At 36.1% G+C, this 19,621-nt stretch overlaps 2 protein-coding genes across 2 annotated transcripts; both read left to right on the forward strand.

The window, feature by feature from the left end:
- The first annotated feature begins 18 nt into the window (after positions 1 to 18).
- On the forward strand, positions 19 to 4,493 carry LOC103437423 (embryogenesis-associated protein EMB8-like). Its single transcript, XM_008375894.3, has 8 exons — positions 19 to 698; positions 891 to 1,019; positions 1,287 to 1,418; positions 2,009 to 2,151; positions 2,247 to 2,344; positions 2,435 to 2,529; positions 3,161 to 3,214; positions 3,968 to 4,493. The coding sequence occupies exons 1-8, from the start codon at positions 306 to 308 to the stop codon at positions 4,178 to 4,180; spliced, it is 1,257 nt and encodes a 418-aa protein (XP_008374116.3). The 5' UTR covers positions 19 to 305; the 3' UTR covers positions 4,181 to 4,493.
- Positions 4,494 to 15,983: 11,490 nt separating this feature from the next.
- Positions 15,984 to 19,057, forward strand: LOC103437427 (methionine gamma-lyase). Its single transcript, XM_008375897.4, has 2 exons — positions 15,984 to 17,067; positions 18,346 to 19,057. The coding sequence occupies exons 1-2, from the start codon at positions 16,272 to 16,274 to the stop codon at positions 18,921 to 18,923; spliced, it is 1,374 nt and encodes a 457-aa protein (XP_008374119.3). The 5' UTR covers positions 15,984 to 16,271; the 3' UTR covers positions 18,924 to 19,057.
- Positions 19,058 to 19,621: the final 564 nt, after the last annotated feature.

The following is a 19,621-nucleotide window of genomic DNA, read 5'->3' on the forward strand; positions in this document are numbered from 1 at the left end:
AGAAAACGGTGATATACCGACATCATTAAAGTCATTTCGCGGTCAAGGCCACCAGTGCATGGAGGCTTAAAGTTAACAAAACATTAAAATTAAAACTTCGATTTACAAAATTAACTATAATACTTATATGTATTTAATAAAAATCGTTATATAATTATCATATATAATTCATGTAAATATGTTTATTTAATACAATTATTATTTAACCGTTTATAGCCAAATAGTAAAAGAGAGAGAAACACTTTTTGTTGTCTTTCCGAAAGCCACTCCTCAAGCTATCCGCTGCATACAAGACCAACCAACCAATGGCCGGAGCCTCCCTGGGCTACTCACCACCTCTCTCCTACTTCCGCCACGTGTCCCATCTCCACAGCTACACTGGCCTCTCCGCCTTCTCCTCGCTCCCCGCCACCTCATCCGCCGCCCCCATGGCCCACCCGTCCCTCGAAATCCTCGGCGGCGCCCGCGACCTCTTCCTCCCCGTCCTCACCACCCTGACCCGACCCTACGACCCGTATCCCGTAATCGGGTCAAACCGCCACGTCGAGACCATATTCGCTTCGTTCTACAGGTCCACTCCCGACGTCAGGCTTCGCCGAGAGTGCCTCCGTACTGCAGACGACGGCGCCGTCGCCCTCGACTGGGTCTCCGGCGACGACCGCCTCTTGCCCCTCGATTCCCCTCTCGTCATTCTCCTGGTTCGTTCGCTCTCACATTTCTCTTCCTTTAAGGGGTGTGGTCAAATTTGGAGTTAAAGAGCATTTTAAAGTGATAGAATTGACTACATTATTTCCTGTTTGTTTCCGGGGAAAAATTACAATAATGAAAAAAGCGCAAAGCTTTTGAGTTAAAAGTTGAATTTGGATTCTGGGTAATGGGTGTTTTTGCAGCCGGGTTTAACTGGAGGGAGTGATGACTCGTATGTCAGGCACATGTTGCTTCGCGCCAAAAGTAAAGGGTGGCGGGTTGTGGTGTTCAACAGCCGCGGTTGCGGCGGCAGCCCTGTGACAACTCCTCAGGTATTCTCGCTTTGGCCCAATCAATTTTCTATTTTTACAATTGTACCCTATTCGTGATTCTCTGTGTTTAAATTTAGAATCCCAATTAACATTTTTTGCTACCATTGCTTACAATTGGCAGGATTGATACTTGTTGTAATGGGGTTGTTTTCGAATTCAGATTGTTTTTTGGTTCTTTGATGGGAGTTTTATGCTGAAGATTTGAACTTTTTGATGTGTTTGTTAAGCCAGCTTTGTGATTAGTTATCTTATGCCGCTGATATGCAGTTCTATTCGGCTTCATTTTTAGGAGATATGTGCGAAGTAGTGGCTCATGTTGGTACTCGGTATCCAAAAGCTAATCTGTATGCTGTTGGTTGGTCTCTTGGCGCTAACATTCTCGTTCGCTACTTGGGTCAGGTAGAATGTAACTTCATTCATTTCCTCTCACGTTCTGGCTGTATACTTTGTCATTGACCAATCACTTTTAGGATTTCTGTACTGTTTGTTTGTTTGGACAATTGACTTGCACTACAATTGTTCAGTGTGTGTGCTCTTGCTTACTTAACGTTGCATATGTGCAGTAGGTCTAATGCGCTGGTAATCTTGATTAGCTTTAACAAGGCAGTAATTTAGCAATTTATCTTGTTGTAACAAGCTGTTGTTTCTGCTCAACGGAATCCATTAATGCTTGGCAAAAAGGGAACTTATATGTGTCTGGCAGGAAAAGAAACAAGCTTTTATCTTGATACAGCATGGCCATTAAATTGTAGAATGTTGTACAAGTTGGATTTGGTTGATCATGCATTCTGCACAAGGGATATAAATATAGAGCTAATACCAATCTTATATGACCTTGAATTTCCAATGGCTACATTCTCTATTAGAGGAGTATATTATATCTTCAGTTATAAAAATTAGCAATACACGGACATACATTTTGCACTGGAATTTTCTTATCCCTTTCTCCACTTTCATTTCATTTATATTCAATGATGTGGTACCTGCAGGAATCTAATGCATGCCGTCTTTCTGGTGCTGTCTCTTTGTGTAATCCTTTCAATTTGGTCATTGCAGACGAGGACTTCCATAAGGGCTTTAATAATGTTTATGACAAAGCTCTTGCAAGTTCACTCTGCAAAATTTTCAAGAAGTAAATGTCATGAAATATTAAATTATGTTCTCAACCGTTATTTATATTTCAGCTTGAGGTTGATAAATAACCCAATTTTATGGCACACATTGTAGGCATGCTCTACTTTTTGAAGACATGGATGGTGAGTATAATATTCCATTGGCTGCCAATGCAAAGACCGTCAGGGAGTTTGATGACGGACTAACTCGTGGTATGTATATTGTGTACATGAAACCATTTGATTTCAGATGGGATAACATGACATTCATCTGATGAGAACACCTTCAATGAGAACTTGCAGTTTCATTTGGCTTCAAGTCAGTAGATGACTACTACTCTAATTCCAGTAGTTCAAATTCCATAAAGGATGTCTGCACACCATTGCTTTGCATTCAGGTAATCTTACTCTCGAACATTTCATATGGTTAATAGACATTTTATGAACCTCTTAGCAGATGTTGGTGTGTGTAGATTCTAAAAGCTCTTTTGTTATTATTCCGGTTGAATTTATAGTGGACTAGTTATAAGAAATATGAGACATATCGAGCCTGGGCATATCTATTCAGTGGTGTTTTCTTATACCGAGTTTTGTAGGAATGATAGAAAAGAGAGAGGGAAGGAAAGATGCAAAGATAGTGATGGGAGGGAGGTTGTCAATCCTTGAAGTTGCTTGTTTGAGTGAAAGGAAAAATAGAGGGATAAGGAACCTCCATGCCCATTATAATCTCTCCCTCTAACAATGAATAGATTGGTGATTGGTGGAGGGATTGATGAGCATAATAAGCACAAGTTATGACGTAATAGTGGTAATCCATAGCTTTATATTATATTTCTATCACTGCGTATCCTTTCGAAACAAGAAGAGGACAAACTACTACTTTCCTTTGTCATGACTTACCTCATCCATCCTTTACAGTAATGTCCTTTCTATAAAACAGTGTTCTTATTTTGATTGCATGAGCGGCATAACTAGAATTGTATTCAGTTATTTCAAATGTTCTTATACTTACTGTTCTTATGGTTTCAGGCGGAAAATGATCCAATTGCTCCAAATAGGGGAATTCCTCGTGAGGATATCAAGGTTTGTAGAGTCTCATGACCAAGACAATATTCCCTAAATTATGTTAAAACTTTACTTAACGTTTGGATGAGGGCCTAGTTCCATGAAACTGAGGCAATATTTATTTGGAATGCTCCAGAAAAGTTAGAGGGACTTGGAAGTGACTAGATGCAATACATATGAGAGAACTTCCGAATGACTCCTTGAAAGGCGTCATTTGGAATTCTGCTTTTTAATGTTTTAGTAGTGGCTTTGTAGTGCTTGAGTAGTTCATTGGTAGTGTTCTTGTATTGCATTTTTGACAATCGAGTATAGAGTTCCTTGATACTTAGTAACTCCCTCATCCAAACACAGGGATTAGTGGTTTATTTGTTATTTCTCCTATAGATCTTGTATTTTGTTATTTCCAATATAATTTGGCATGTGTAATGCCTTATACACCAAGATAAACCACAAATTTTTGAAATACTAAGTAACGTGATAGGGTTTAGGGTAGTATGCCGTGGACGGACTGTTCTAGACCGAGCATACCCTTGAAAATGAAATGACTAGGGAGTCCCTGTTTCTTACAAAAATTCAACGGACCCCATATGTTTGGGATTGTTAGAATTGTTTTTAGAAAAGAGGTTATCTTCCTTATAGATCACTTGCATCAAATGGATTGGCATACTGTTGTGTTCCCTCTGCTTGTGAAGAATATTTCTGACATATTTCTGATGATCTCCTATATACTATCAGCATGTTAATATAGTACATCCATTACTGTTTTGTCAGGACAATCCAAACTGCTTGTTGATAGTGACACCCAAAGGTGGCCATCTAGGGTGGGTTGCAGGTGCTGAAGCTCCATTTGGAGCACCTTGGACTGATCCGGTCGTCATGGATTTCCTTGAGCATCTGCAGAGAGGAAAATTTGAAGCCTTTTCATCTAGTAATTTGGAAGGCGCGCACCGAAGTTCAGAGGGCTTGCACAGCTTGGAAGTATAGTTGGATATATCTTCATTGTTGCTATATACATTCTTTATCAGATGGCAGTCTTAAAAATGCGATGGAATATGATCAAATACAATACAAATAAGCTAAAATCATTCGATTCTTTGTACTTGTATGCTGTCGAACATTGACAGCTTAGCGGGCATTCATGCCTTGGGTCGATGTTTTTCAAATTCTGATGTACCTCGTGTAATCCATGGGAGAAAACTTCACCAGTATTACGTTCTTGTAGTCTTCGTCATTGTGAAAGGTGTAATTGTACGCTGCTCTCAACGTCTATAATGTTCTGAAGAAAACTTTTTCAGTATTTAAGTTTTTGTACTGTTTTCATGTTAGTCCGGTGCTTATGCATCTGATCCTTTCATAGAATCATATCAGAAATAGAACAAATTGTTACAAAATCCTACCAGGAAGTGATTTCGATACATCATTCCCCCCCCCCTCTCTCTCTCTCTCTCTCTCTCTCTTAATTTGCTGATCTGATTTTCCTACATCTATAATACATCCACTTTAACAAGTCTATTCTTATCCAAGAATCAACAGATGCTTTTCGTTTAAGTGCTTTTTTGTGTGCGCGCGCTTTTTGCTATTGGAACTTTGTGATGACTTGACTTCATTAGGGGTGTGCTATCCATACATCCTATTTTACTTCTCACACATCTTTGATAATTTTTGTCTATTGATCTTCTTCAATTCATCCGATCCGATGGTCGAAAATTAAAAAAGTGTGTGAGAAGTAAAATTGGGTGTGTGGATATCACATCCCTTTATTCATTTATTGGTGGTCCTCGCATGGAACTTGGTAGTGTCTAGTGAGGGTGCCCTTGCGTCATTGCTTCTCTAAATATAGTAAATTAATATATATATTTTGAAAGTATGGTTTGGTAATAATATATGTAATTATCTAAACTTAATGCGTAATCTGATCATATCCTTTCTGCTTCAGACATTAAATTTTCCACAACTCAATTGCAATTCTTCTTCCAAATTTGACCAACCTAAGCGAAGCTAATAATCATTTTCCCTTTGAAAGGTGGGATGAACTTGGCCGTTTTCAAGTGCTCAAGGTTTCAAACTTTCAAACTCCAAAAGAAGATACTAATTCAACCTTTTATCTTTCATTTTGTGGTTAAATAAAGTCAAATGCCACAATTCACTGCTTACATTTTGGTCCTGTTTTCAAAATCAAAATAAATATTCACTATTAGGAATCCTCTTCTTATTTTCAAATTGAATTGTAGGACATTACACTTAAGATTTGACATTTCTTTTAACAATAGTTTAATAATTATAAAATTTAAATCTAATAATTAAAACATTATCGCTATGAAAATATCATGCGTTGAGTTGCATCGAAACTATGTTACAAAAGGTGTAGGACCAGATAGCACATGATGTGATTGACCAAAAAAAAAAGATAGCACATGATGTGATGTCTTGATTGATGAAATCCAATTCTTAGGAATGAGAAACCTCTCTAGATTCTATTTGTGAGAGGCCGAAGATTTTTAAATTATGTCTGTTTATTGTATATTATGTAGTTAATTTTCATCATGTATTATTTATATTTAATTTTTAATAAAAGTATTTAAAATAATTTCTAACTATACAATGTACGATGAACGAGCACAATTTAAAAATTTCTAAGATCCTCAAAAAGAGGATCCTCGTAGAATTTTTAGGTCACATGATCCTGACCTCTTCTATTAAATTATTGAACAATCTACTTTTGATATAATGCGCGGGAGAATGGGGGCAATGGGATCCACCAAGTCATGTTTTATCTAATAAAGCCTACGCAAGCACTCACGTGGTTCTTCCCATGTCATCCAGGCCAAACTCTCCAAAGATCGACGCAAAAGAGTTTAAAATTTTTACACCAATTTTGTGTATAATTTTTATAATTGATTGACAAGTTAATAAATTCAATCGTTTTTAACTTTATTATCATAAACTTACATATATAAATTAATAAGAGAGATCACACAAAAGTTACAAAAAAAATAAATGCAGAAAATTTGATTTTAAAGCAACATGACATTATGACATGTTTTATTTTTGTCCCTTTGTTAATTTTCTTGTACTTTTTAAGTTTTTTTTATTTTACAAACGATAGTATTAGTATGTTAAATGATTAGTTATTAAAAGATGGGTAAGAATCAAATACATACAAAAATACATAAATATGATTGTATACTGTTACTGTGATAAAAGCTTCATCTGCTTCTGCAGTTTTAAGTTTCAATGGATATGTTTCGGATACGATGCTAATTAGTGATCGGTAATGATTAAATAATTTGGATTAAGATCATTGGCACTAAGATATATGGATCATGATCATTGATCAGTCCCATTCCTTGACCCATCTCATTTGTTTCTATTGGACCACTTATTGCTTGTTTATCACTAGCACGTGTTTTGTTTCTTTTCGTGAAGGAGGCTTTTTTCCCCTCAATTTATTTTATTTTTGGATTCATATTTTGTGGAGAGCTTTGAGGTGGAGGTGTGGAATCAAAATTGTAGACCGATATATATATATATATATATATATATATATATATATATATATATATATATAGACACACACACACACGAATGAATCATCAGTTTGTTTATCCTTCTACTTCACTCTACACAGAGGGTATATGCTACGATCCAACCTTCTTGTTCTTTTTTTGAATTCTATCATTTGATGATCATTATTTTTAGAGTAATGATACACTTGCCATATATTTGTACTATTATTGTATCATTTTTGTAATAAAGATGGGGTCCTCTAAAACGTATATACGATTTCTAGTAAAGATAATACAAATAATGATATAAATATATGATAAAAAGAGCATTTTTGTTATTTTTATGATTAAGGTTTTGGGTGAGAACCCAAATCATAATGCATCAACCAAAAATTGCGTGCTTGCGTGGCATCAACCAAAAAATTCGGTGCTTGCCTGTCAATGCTATTTGTTTGCTACCTAATATCATAGCTCATAAGTGCAGTGTGGATATTTCTTATAAGGGCAATGCTAAAGAGATTTTTAAATGTATTAAAAATATATTTTAACTAGAGTCTCATTTTTGAGAAGTCTTCTTAATATTTATCTTCTTATAAACTCAAAGATACGAGATTATGAATAATCATGACTATATAATATTTTTTTTTTCGACAAAAAAAAAATTTGATATATATTTTTTATCTACTAGATAGTCATGGATGCCGTATGGCCCTACTAATGCATACAAACTCATGTCTGCAAGTTTGTTGCTTTTATTATTTTTGAATTTTTATAATAGGAATTCTAAACTATTAATCTTAGGTGTATTCAATTGGTGAGATATTTTAATTCTTTTAATGAATTTAGGGGTATTTAGTCAAGAATCTATGTTTGGATGAAGAAATTTAAGATTACTAAAGAATTTTAAAACGACGGAAATTGAAATGACAAGATTTTATTTTCAAGAATTTGTAAATTTTCTTGTTTGGTTAATCTAAAAGAACAATGGAATTGAATACTGAATTTGTTATTTTTAAACTCTAAATCATAGAAATTGGGAAATGACACCTATTTACATGGAATTTGAACTTGGGAATTGGAGATTCCGAATTCCAAGTTTTTTTTCCACGCGGAAATTCTAAATTTCTATGTTTATGAATCCAAACAAGGGAATTGGTGCATGTTAATTTATAAATTCTAACTTTTACCAAAATTCCAAGTTTTTTTCCCTCATCCAAACATAGTTCTCTAAAATTCAATGTGTATTCAATCAGGATTTTAAGATAGTTTATTAAAATCCTTAGAAATCCGAGTGTATTCAATTAGGATTTTAAAGAAGTTTATAATATTCCTGATGTATTTAATTAGAAATTGGTTCTAAAGAATTTGAAGAAGTTGAGGAAAAAGAGGGAATTTGAGAGATTTTATAGTGTATTTTAAGCATCCACAAATCTCACCTCTCTCAAAGAGATTTTGAGGGAATTGAATCAAAATTTTACCTGAAATCTCTACAAATCAATTAGACTCCATAAAAATCTATGAATTTATAAATCCATTAACATCTCTCAAATTCCCAATTGAATACACGGTCTAGTGATATTTCTTTCGATTATAGCCAAATGCGAACTTAAACCACATTATTGCTAGCTCATTATGAGGCTTAAATATTCCCCACCCCCTTAGTGTAGATAATATCGGTTGTTCCAGAAAAAAATATATTTTAAACTAGTAACAGTGATTAGTTAATAACCAAGAAGAGAATCTCAATCAATGTGTCATATTAGGCTTTTTAGCTAAAATGGTCTATGAGATTGACATTTTTCCTCACTTGTATTTTTGACATTGAAAATCGAGAGAAGTGGTTCTTGAATTTGTCCACTAAAAATCATTTTGGGACACACAATTTCACAGAATTAAACATCGGTAGATAACGTTCCAAGTCGACTGGAAAACGAGTTGTCTGACCAATTAAACAATGACAAGGATTGTGCTTTCAGACATGGGTTTTGCCTTATCTCATTAGGATCACGCCTGCTTATAATGTTTGGAAGAAAATACGGTCCGTACTATCTAGTTGCACATAAAGTCTTGGAACACGTGGAAAATAAGACGTGCTTCAAGAAATACGATTATACGAAGTGCATGTAACCCTAGAGAAAGACCAGTCTCCTTGAAAGAAAAAAGGAAAAAAAAGGGAAACTGTGTGAATTAATCCAACTTACGAGCCAAGTTCCAATTCGCGTCCTTTTCAGGATCATAACTTTTCTAATCTTGTCTTCCTATCTAGCTTTTTGTGGTACCACATATATTGATTAGGTGTCGATTTTGGATTTTGAATCTTCTTTATGTTATTTTCCCCTTTTTTTTCCCTTTCTTCTCTTGGTTTTGTTTCGTTGCATCTAAAGAATATGAATATGCATGCGTTTTAGAAAGTTTTGACATGATCTCTGACTTTTATCAGTTGGTCATGAAATGCCCATGGAAAGAAGATAAGCATGACGAGCGGGAGTACGTGGTCTTGCTTAATTCGATGACTGCATGCTAAAGAAAAAGTCAAACAAATATTAATCCATGATTTAATTATTTTTCTGGATCAGCATGCATAATTTATTTTATTTGCCATTTTCTTTATATCTGTACGTACCCTTGTTTTTATCATTTTCTGTATGCAGATAATAATTAGTATTTTTCATGTCATATGTAAACATTTTTTAATGAACAAATTAAATCGATCTTCTCATCCCAAACGGCCATGATCTTTGGACTTTAATTAGACTCGACCCTTGACCTCGGAACCCTAATCCTACCTGGTCTAGGACTTGAACCCAAACCCTAGAAGGTTACAATGAAATCAAGGTCAATTTCACCAAATGAAGTTGCTTTTTTGTTTTAGGGTACTGTTATTAGCATTCTAAAAATTTCATTCTACACTTCTGATCAATATATTTTTCTTTCTAATTAAAGAAAATTTGAACTACCAAATGAGATTTTTAGAATGCTAATAACAATTCTTTTTTTAATTATATTGTTAATTCCAGTAATTAATCGAATCGAAAAGGAAGAATGCAGAGAGTAACACAAAAGGGATATTTTGTCATTAAATTGTTGTGTATATTATTTTTCTTTATACAACGATATTGTGCTATAAAAGACGGGATTTCTTCATCACATGGTAAAAATAATAAAAAGACAATACAATAATAGGTTTGGATACCAATGAGTATTTGATCTTTCCTTTAAGAGCAATTTCACCCCTAAAGACTTTGCGCCAGCACCTAACGCATTTATCCACTCAAGTGAACAGTAATAGACCCCAGTGAACAGTAATAGGCCAAAGCATCTTCATCCCTAAAAAAATGCGCTGGCACCCAGTCTAAAAATGCGTTGGCACAAACGATCTCCACCCCTACAAAATGTGCTGGCACCCAGCTCATTTAAAATATTTTATATTTTTTTAAAAGAATAAATAAAAAAAATAGTTTTATTTTCGGATAAGATTTTTAACCAATTTCGGATAAAATTTTAAATAAACTTAAAAAAAACACACTAAAATAAAATGGTAGTGCTGTTTACACACTCATTTTTACCTCCCACACACCCTTGTTAGACTTTGTTCATTGATCATCTTCAATTCATTCAAACCCACGGTCGAAAATTGAGAACGGTGTGTGAGAGGTAAAAATAGGTGTGCAGATAGCACCACCCAAATAAAATTACATACTCATCAAATAAACTAAAAAAAAAACACACTAAAGTAAAATTACATAAACTCATCAAATAAACTAAAAAAAAAAACACACTAAAATAAAATTACATAAATTCATGAAATACACTTTATTCTTCAACCACAAGCTTATTTTAATTGTCTTCACCTTCTTGCAATCCCCATTGATGCTCAATCAAGTCATTCTGGCGGGTTACGTGCCAATATGGCTCTTGCACATCCGTGTACCGTTGAGCGATCAATTCATTGTAACGTCCATTCTGTTCCAACGACTCGTGTTGCACGAGATATTCGGTCAAAAAAAGCATGCCAAATCCATGTATCAAATGAAGCCACCGCTTCCAAAATGATACTTTTGCCTCATTTTCTATCGCCATAAGCTTCTTGCCACGCACTTGGACAGATTTTTCAAGTCCAGTGCATGCAGTCGATGCTTCCAATCATGCCAGGGAAGCCTCGCATCTCACCCTTCCTCACAAGCCTTCGCATGTCCCTTGGCGTGGGTGTCCGGAGGTACTCATTGGTGTACAGGGCTTTAATTGCAGAGTAAAACCGCATAAGGGACTGTAGAACAGTTGTTTTTCCCATCCTCGTGATCTCATCCACTTGATCTCAAGATTTGAAAACGATGAAGATGGATGTAGGGATGTATGGTTTATATGGACAAAAAAAATTAAGGATGAGCTTTTTGGTATTTTTTTTCACACAAAAAGTATATGAAAGCTTTGGTAGAAAGTGTAGAAAATATTGAAATGTGGTGTAAGGTGGAAGATGAGGGTTAGGTATTTATAGATTTTTTTTTTTTTTTTACAAATTTTCTGTATTTTTTCATAATTTTTAATAAATTTTAATATAATTAATTAATCTGGACTGTTGGATTTGAAAAATATTCAAATCCAAGAGCCAAGGCGCTGCCACGTGGCCAACGGTCATAATTCTGACCGTTGGGCCTTTTTTTATTTTTATTTTTGGTGAAAAAAACGTGGACCGTTGATCTGTGATCGGACGATCCATTTTAAAAGTCAAATTTAAAATTTTTTTACCATTGGAAATCCAACGGTCTACAAAAACTAGCTGTTAGAAATCCAACGGCATTGAAAGGGCCACGTCGCCTCCTTCCGGGTGAAGCACAAGTGGGCTAACAGCGGGCCCCGCCGCCTGCACCCTTGTCCCTTACTCGCGCCCACTCGCGAGTGAGCTGCACGCGCCAGGAAAATAGCCCGGCTCCTTAATCAGTCAATTTTGGGCTGGCCCAGAGACCAGCTTGGGTTGGGTGCCAGGCAAGTTGCTGGGCTGGACTGAATTGACAAGGTGCCAGCCTGGTTTTTTGACTGGGTGTTAGGCTATTCCACCTCCGGTGGAACTGCTATAAAAAAAATGAATGGAGGATTGTACGTACTATTTATGGTAAAAATTTAGTTCCTATAAACATCAATATATCGTTTTCACGATGTGTTAAGGAGCAAAAGTAAAATAAAATGAGTGACACACAGTGGTGAAGCCAGGAATTGGCGAGGGGAGGGGCAGATTTAAAAGGGTGCAAGGTTAACAAATTATGGAGACAAACAAATCATTTACATAGTAGAAAATATTAATGACGTTCATAATTTATCAATATTAATTACGAAATGTGACACTAGGATGAATTTAGTGAAAACAAATTCAAATTCTTGTACTCTATGACGAATTTAATAATTGAGCACATACATGTGGTTTGGTCGACTGTACATATATAATTGGTGCATAGGTACATCGAATGTATAAAATTGTAACCATAGTGTTAATGTGCAATTGTTTAAAATTGAGACACATAGTGGGTTGAAAACAAAAAATACCTCATCTAACAAAGCGTAAACTAATATTTAACTAGCTAGCATACATAAAGAAAAGAAGACTGCATGCACTAATTAATAATTAATTAACCTTTCTTATTAACAGAGGAGGAGACGAGAACAACAGAGCCAAACAGAACACCTTGAAAAATCAAAGCCTTGAAACCTTTCATAATTCTCTAACTCTTGTGCTAATTGTCAGTTCCAATTCTAAAATGCTAGCACTTATGCATAAGAGTTAGAGAATCATAAAAAAAAAAAATTTTAGAATGAAATCAGTTCCGACTCAAAAGGAAAAATCAAAGCCTTGAAATCAGCTCCTATTCCATATCAAAATTATTAGGAAAGTTATGGCCTTGAAATCTTTAAAAAATCCCATTGGCAAGAAGACTAGAAGGATGTTAATTGTTAATTACAAGTCTTCGATGATCACGTGCTACTAAACGACAAATAAAGCATGGTCTCCTCCTATCAGTTTTTTAGTAGAAACTAAACGCACTGTTCTAGTTAAAAAAAAAAAAAAACTAAACGCACCGTTCTACTTAAAAAAAAAAAATCTTTGCCCAGGTCCCAAACGACATCGTTTGGCTTGGATTTGAAAAATTGGAAACAGAAACACAACAGCACTGGGCTCTGTTGCAAAGCACCAAAAACCAGAGAACCAGACGAAATTGCTCACTTTCAACGGGACCAGAGCGGCGGAACCACCGCTCCTGGCTGCTGGGATTTTGGGAGTAGCTGAGGGACCTCTTTGTCTCTGATTGGTTATCTGCTGCTGCTGTGCGCAGCAGAATAGATCACCCAACCCAAACAGAGGATGAACCAGTGGGTTTTCCAACGAGGGGAGTGGCGAACTCAGCTCTCTAATGGTGTTTCCTGGTGAGGGGAGTGGCGGCCGCCACTCCTTACCCTTAAATGGCTTGGCCACTGGCGACACAGAAGAAAACAAGAATGTAGGAGTTTGATCTGCAAGGTATTACGTGCACCTACTTTCTCTTTTGTATTCATTTTATTGTGTCTTTTTAGATAAGATTGTTTCTGATCATATTTGTTAGATCCTATATCGTCCAGGAAAGTGGATCCTCTACGCCTTATATGTACATGCTCACCTCTATATAGCACGAGGCCTTTTGGGAGCTCACTGGCTTCGGGTTCCGTAGGAACTCTAAAATTAAGCGAGAAAGGGGCCAGAGCATTCCCAGGATGGGTGACCCACTGGGAAGTTCTGCTCGCGTGAGTGCCCAGAAACAAAATCGTGAGGGCGTGGTTGGGGCCCAAAGCAGACAATATCGTGCTACGACAGAGTCAAGCTCGGGATGTGGTGGAGCTCGGGTCGGGATGTGACAAGTTTGCTTTATTTGTGTTCTCTAGCATGATTACGATAAGGACTAGAGCCAGCCCATAATAAAACGTGTAGATTTCACACATTGAGAGATTTTTCTGTGTGTTTGAAACATGAACACATATGTTTTTTGTCCTCCAAAAGTTGGAATTTTGGCAATGCCACTTTCTCGATCACTTCATCAGAAGTAACGTTGTTATGTTATAATACGAAAATTGAGAGTGTAATTCGTTTTGAGATTTCGTTCTCACATGTAGATTTGACTATAACTTCCTCTTCAACTTATGACTAACAAATTTTTTGCGTCATAATGTTATAATTTCATTTATGAACTCGTTGTTCGCTTATATTAAATCATGTGATATGATATGCCCATACATACCATACCATTGATATGATATGCCCTTTATAGTTGATACAACCAACACTTCACCTATTCGTGCTATATAAACTCAAGCTTACCATACGTCCAATGATTTAAAGGAAGTGCTTTACTATGGAACCAGGCACGGTAAGCATGCCACAAATTAATACTAATGTGCACGTACTTATGAACCTACATATGGACACAATTGGACACAAACACGATTGTGCACATTTTGAGCCTAATTCGACATTTTGTACCACTAAGGATACCAACTTGCTTTTCTCGTCCCACAAAAATTAGAAAAACAAAACACTTTCGAGTAAGGTTATTGATTAGATGAGGGTTATATTTTGCATATCTAAAGAAAAAGAAGGAAAAAACTTCGAACAAAATGACGTTATTTCTAAATAATAAAAAAACATACATAGAAGCCCCAGTGTATAATTTTCAAGACTAAATGTTTAGACTTGTTTGGATGTGCTTTTAAAATATGTGCTTTTAAAATGATTAAAAGTGTTTTTAGAGAAAATATTTTTGGGTTTCAAAAGCACTTTAAGTGATTTCTGTAAGAAGCACTAGTTATGTGTTTCTTCTAGGAAACACTTTAAGTGTTTTTCCAGGATTTATTTGTATCTTTACTAATAAATGGTTCTAAAAATATTTTCACTAAAAGCGTTTTCAATCATTTCAGAAGCACATCCAAACGAATTATATGCCTTATAGAGATTTAGTTAAACTTTTTTCGTATAATTTTGGTGCCACACTATTAGAATTAATCATTTCTTGTACCAAAATTAGCTAACCTTCCACTGCCCCATATTTCTAATATCTCACGCCAAAAAGAAATGCACAACTTATTGAGACAAATTCCTATATATAATCTAGTTTTTTTGGATGAATCTAGGGTGTCCCGCGCATGTAGGTGAGGATTAATCCCTCGATCCGGGTCGGACCCCATTTGGGACGCAAGCTCTCCCAATGATGGTTGCTCCATTCACAAGGTTCGAACTCGAGACCTTGCTTAAGGGGAACAAACTCCTTACCACTTGAACCACCGAGCATTGGTTATATAGTCTAGTTTTTTGATTACCCTTTCCCCCTTTAGAGATAATTGTTAAAAAAAACGTAGTTAGATACAATTTTATTTTCACAATAATCCCTACAATTTCACAATGATTATTTACAATTTTAATTTTTTTTTTCAAAAACTGTTTAAAATATTTTCAAATCCCACGAATTCTAACTAATATATAATGTGTACGAAATCAAACGTAATAAAAAATAATGTAACAATATCAACAATATGTATCATATCAAATATACCAAAACTGCAAATAAACATACATATTCACAATTTTTACAAATTCAAATGTACCCAACAATAATATACACATATATGTTGTACTTGTACCTAATAGTTGTTTCTCATCAATTATAAGTTTAAAAAATAAAAAACAGCAAAGAAAAACAGTTTGACAAATTTTTTTTTTTGAAAAAACTAGACAGTACATTTTATTTTGGATCACCAACCATTTGGGAAAAAATCTAGAAAACAAACAATTTGGAAAAAGAGAATATTTAATGTTTGTAGGACATAAACAAATTAGTTTGATTAAAAAAATATAATAGAGCTAATAACTAATATCTCCACTACTAGCAAAAGGGAAATATCTCTCCACTAAATAAAGCATAAACACATCAAAAAACAAAAATGATAAATTCGAAAAAATATATAATAATGAAATGTACTTTAAATTTATAAATACTGAGATAGTTATTAGTTAAGGAACCGGATCTCCTCCAGATCCATATATACTGAGTCTGCTGAGCAGGTGGTCCGGACCGTTGAAATTTGATCTAACGGTTACAATTATTATAATTTTTAGAGGGCTCCCTGTTTGTAACCGTTAGATCAAACTTCAATGGTTCGGACTGCTTGCTCAATATGCTCAGTTTTATTAGATCCGGAAGGGATCTGGTTCCATTAGTTAAATCACTTTAATCAAATCTTAAAAAGACACAACTCCTTAATTTAAAAAAAATGAAAAAAAACTGTAAGTGATTCTTATTTTCTCTGAAAAAAATTCTTAAAAAAGAAAAAAAGAAAAAACGTGTATGCACATTAATTACACCACAGTAACAGAAAGGATTCCAGATTAACCGCAGAAAAAAATTTGACCAGATTCACTGTACCTTTCGGCCTCTGTTTACCTATATATAGAAGATATTACATTCCCCCGAACCCAAAGCACAAACCAACTCCTCCTGTCCTTTTGATTTACCTCCCTCCAACCCAACCCTAAGCTCCCTTAGCAATCACCTAACATGGCTGACACCAAATCCCAGGGATTAGTCTTCCCCCCCGCCAACAGCAAGAAAAGAGCCGAGCACGACGACATGGACAACAACGACTACGTTGCCGCCAAAAAGTCTATGTTGCTGTCCTCGGCTGCAGCTGGGGCCTGGGAAGACCCAGCCGCGGCATTAGCCAGTGCTCGACACGAGTTTGGTGAGCACGGTGGTGTCAACATGTCGATTGAGGCTTCCGCCACGTTCACCGTGATGGAGCCCGAGACTCTTCGCAAAATGTTCTCCGGCGAGCTTGGTGCAGACCGCGATTTCTTCATCTACAGCCGCCACTTTAACCCTACCGTGCTCAATCTCAGCCGACAGATGGCGGCCCTCGAGGGTACAGAGGCCGCCTACTGCACGTCCTCTGGGATGTCCGCCATATCCTCCGTCCTGCTCCAGCTCGTCAGCAGCGGGGAACACATCGTCGCCGCCAGAACAGTCTACGGCGGGACCCACGCCCTCATGTCCCACTTCTTCCCCAGGGCCTGCAACATAACGACAACGTTTGTGGAAATCAGCGACCTGGACATGGTGAGGAATGCGATCGAGGTCGGGAAGACCAAGGTCCTATATTTCGAAGCCATGTCGAACCCGACTCTAACCGTCGCCAACATACCGGAGCTCAGCCGCATCGGCCACGAGAAGGGGGTCACGGTTGTGGTGGACAACACGTTTTCTCCCATGGTTCTCTCTCCGGTGAAGCTTGGTGCTGACGTGGTTGTTCACAGCATTTCCAAGTTTATTAGCGGCGGTGCTGATATCATTGCAGGTAAAAATAGTAAATATTTTCCTTACGTTTTGTGCCATTTTCTTTACCCTCTACGGTTGCAAAAATTATTGATAATGACAGTCATATCAACACCAAGCATTTTTAGTCCAAATAAATATATGTTTTATAATATAAGTGGATTGATAGTAATATGTGCCCGTACAGCATTACAATACATTATAAATGTGATTTAAAAAATTTAGTCTAAGTACTTTAATAAAATATGAAATCTAATAACGCTCACGATGATGCCGAACGCGTCACCTATAATTACATTAAAAGATCACATCTCTAAATTTTACGTAAACGTGTGTTCAGTGGTTTTATTTTATAAACTACTTTTCGCAAGGGTGGGGAGGGATAGGTTTGGTTACATGTGAGGGCGTTACTTTTTTGACTCATCTTGCTATACTGAGATAGCAAGACAGGTGTTTCTGTTCGTTTTTGTTGGGTTGTGTATTTTTAGGTAACATACGTTTATGTTTGTTTGTGTTTTTCTTAGACTGTTTGTTTGGTGTCAGTTTCAATCTGCAACCTAAAAATAAAAATAAAAATAAAAAAAGGAGTCGGGTTAAGAAATTAGGAATTGTATTCTTCTTACTAGAAGAATCTTTTATTTGATCCTTGATTTGATTTTTCATTCCTTATTTTCTAAGGAAAATTAATGAAAATGATTTGAAAACTTTGAGTTATAATCATAAAGATAAAATAAAGGGTAAAGTGAATAGTACCATGATTGACTTTTTAGTGTAAAAATATGATTTTTCGTTAAAATAAATAGTATCGAGAGCTTTTCGTTAAAATTTTCTATTTTCTATGGTCATTGTAAGATTCTATGTGATGTGATACATAAATTAAAAGAAAAAGGTAAGAAAAAAACATCAATTTGAATAAGGATAATGTTAAGAGGATCAAATTTTAAATTAAATTTTATAAACCAAATAATATGATTGTTGACGATTGGATCATTATTTAAATTTTGATTAATGTGCTTATTTCTTATTGATGACACATCATTGATTTACGAATTTAGTTTAGAAATTTAGTCCCTTTAGCATTATTCTTTGAATAAAGGAGATCAATCATTTATTTACTAATGTGGTTGTCACTTTTCGTTCAATGCATTAGGTCACTTCATAAAAGAAAGAATCTTAGATCGAACCCATCCCACCACTTCTCGCTAGTGTGTTTTGTATTTTTTAACCCATTTTAAGTTTTCTTTTGTGATTGGCAACAAAAATGCTGAACTGTTTTTATATGTGGCATCAAAATTTCTAGGTGTTGTGTGTGGACCTGCAAGCCTGGTGAACTCCATGATGGACCTACACCAAGGCTCCCTGATGATCCTGGGCCCAACAATGAATCCCAAGGTGGCATTTGAGCTCGCTGAGAGGATTCCCCACTTAGGGTTGAGAATGAAGGAACACTGCCACAGGGCAATGGTTTATGCCGGAAGGATGAAGAAGATGGGCTTAAAAGTAATTTATCCGGGGCTCGATGACCACCCCCAGCACGAGCTTCTCAAGTCAATGGGAAACAAAGATTACGGATACGGAGGGCTTCTGTGTTTGGACATGGGGACTGAGGAAAGAGCCAATAGGCTCATGAATCTCTTGCAGAACTGCACACAGTTTGGGTTCATGGCTGTGAGCCTAGGGTACTATGAAACCCTAATGTCTTGCTCTGGAAGCAGCACAAGCAGTGAGATGAATGATGAGGAGAAGGCTCTGGCTGGAATCTCACCGGGGCTGGTGAGGATGTCGATCGGATACATTGGGACGTTAGAGCAAAGGTGGAGCCAGTTTGAGAAGGCAATTTCTAGAATGCAGGATTCTGGTTTGTTGAATAACAAGTGAATGTAAAAATGTGTTTGGTGGTGTCCATGAATACGTGTCTAAGAGCATATAGCTGTGTTGGTTGTTGCTCTTTGGAAAAGTAGATATCTCATCTGGCCAGTTTCGGACAATGAATCCTAACTATCCTTTCTATACTTCTAATATTGTTTGTATATCATTGCGTGAATGCTTTTATTAATTTTTGGCATAGGGAATGCGTTTAGATTATACTTGGGTTAAAATTTATTTTGAACTAAATTATTTGTCCTTGATTATTTTCTGGGTTGTATAGCATTTTGTCAAACGGGGTTTTAATTGATCGTGTTTTAATTTGTTGTCAATTGATGTTCTAAGTTTTTGGCAAGGGCATGAGGACGAGACTATGTTCTAGTGTTGAGTCTAGTAAGTTGAGTTTGCGTCAATCTCTTATATTTGTTTGACTAATAGTAGATTGTTTTTTGACTGCAAATGTGTATAAACACGTTTTTTCAAGTGGTGAAGTTTTACATCGTTAAACCATTATGCACTCCAAGTTGATTTGCTGCTTCCGCGCACTTACTGTAGTAAATTAGGATTGATCTGTTCTCGTGATTTAGTAGGCACGAGTGTAATGTTATTTCGATCAGCAATCTAGTTTAGTTAAGCAAATTTGTGTACAATCCCACTTGGGATGGGTTCGGTTCCATTTGGTTTGGTTTTTTGTCAAAACCGGAAATCGA

The sequence above is a fragment of the Malus domestica genome, chromosome 06, assembly GCF_042453785.1.
Source record: "Malus domestica chromosome 06, GDT2T_hap1".
NCBI lineage: Eukaryota > Viridiplantae > Streptophyta > Magnoliopsida > Rosales > Rosaceae > Malus > Malus domestica.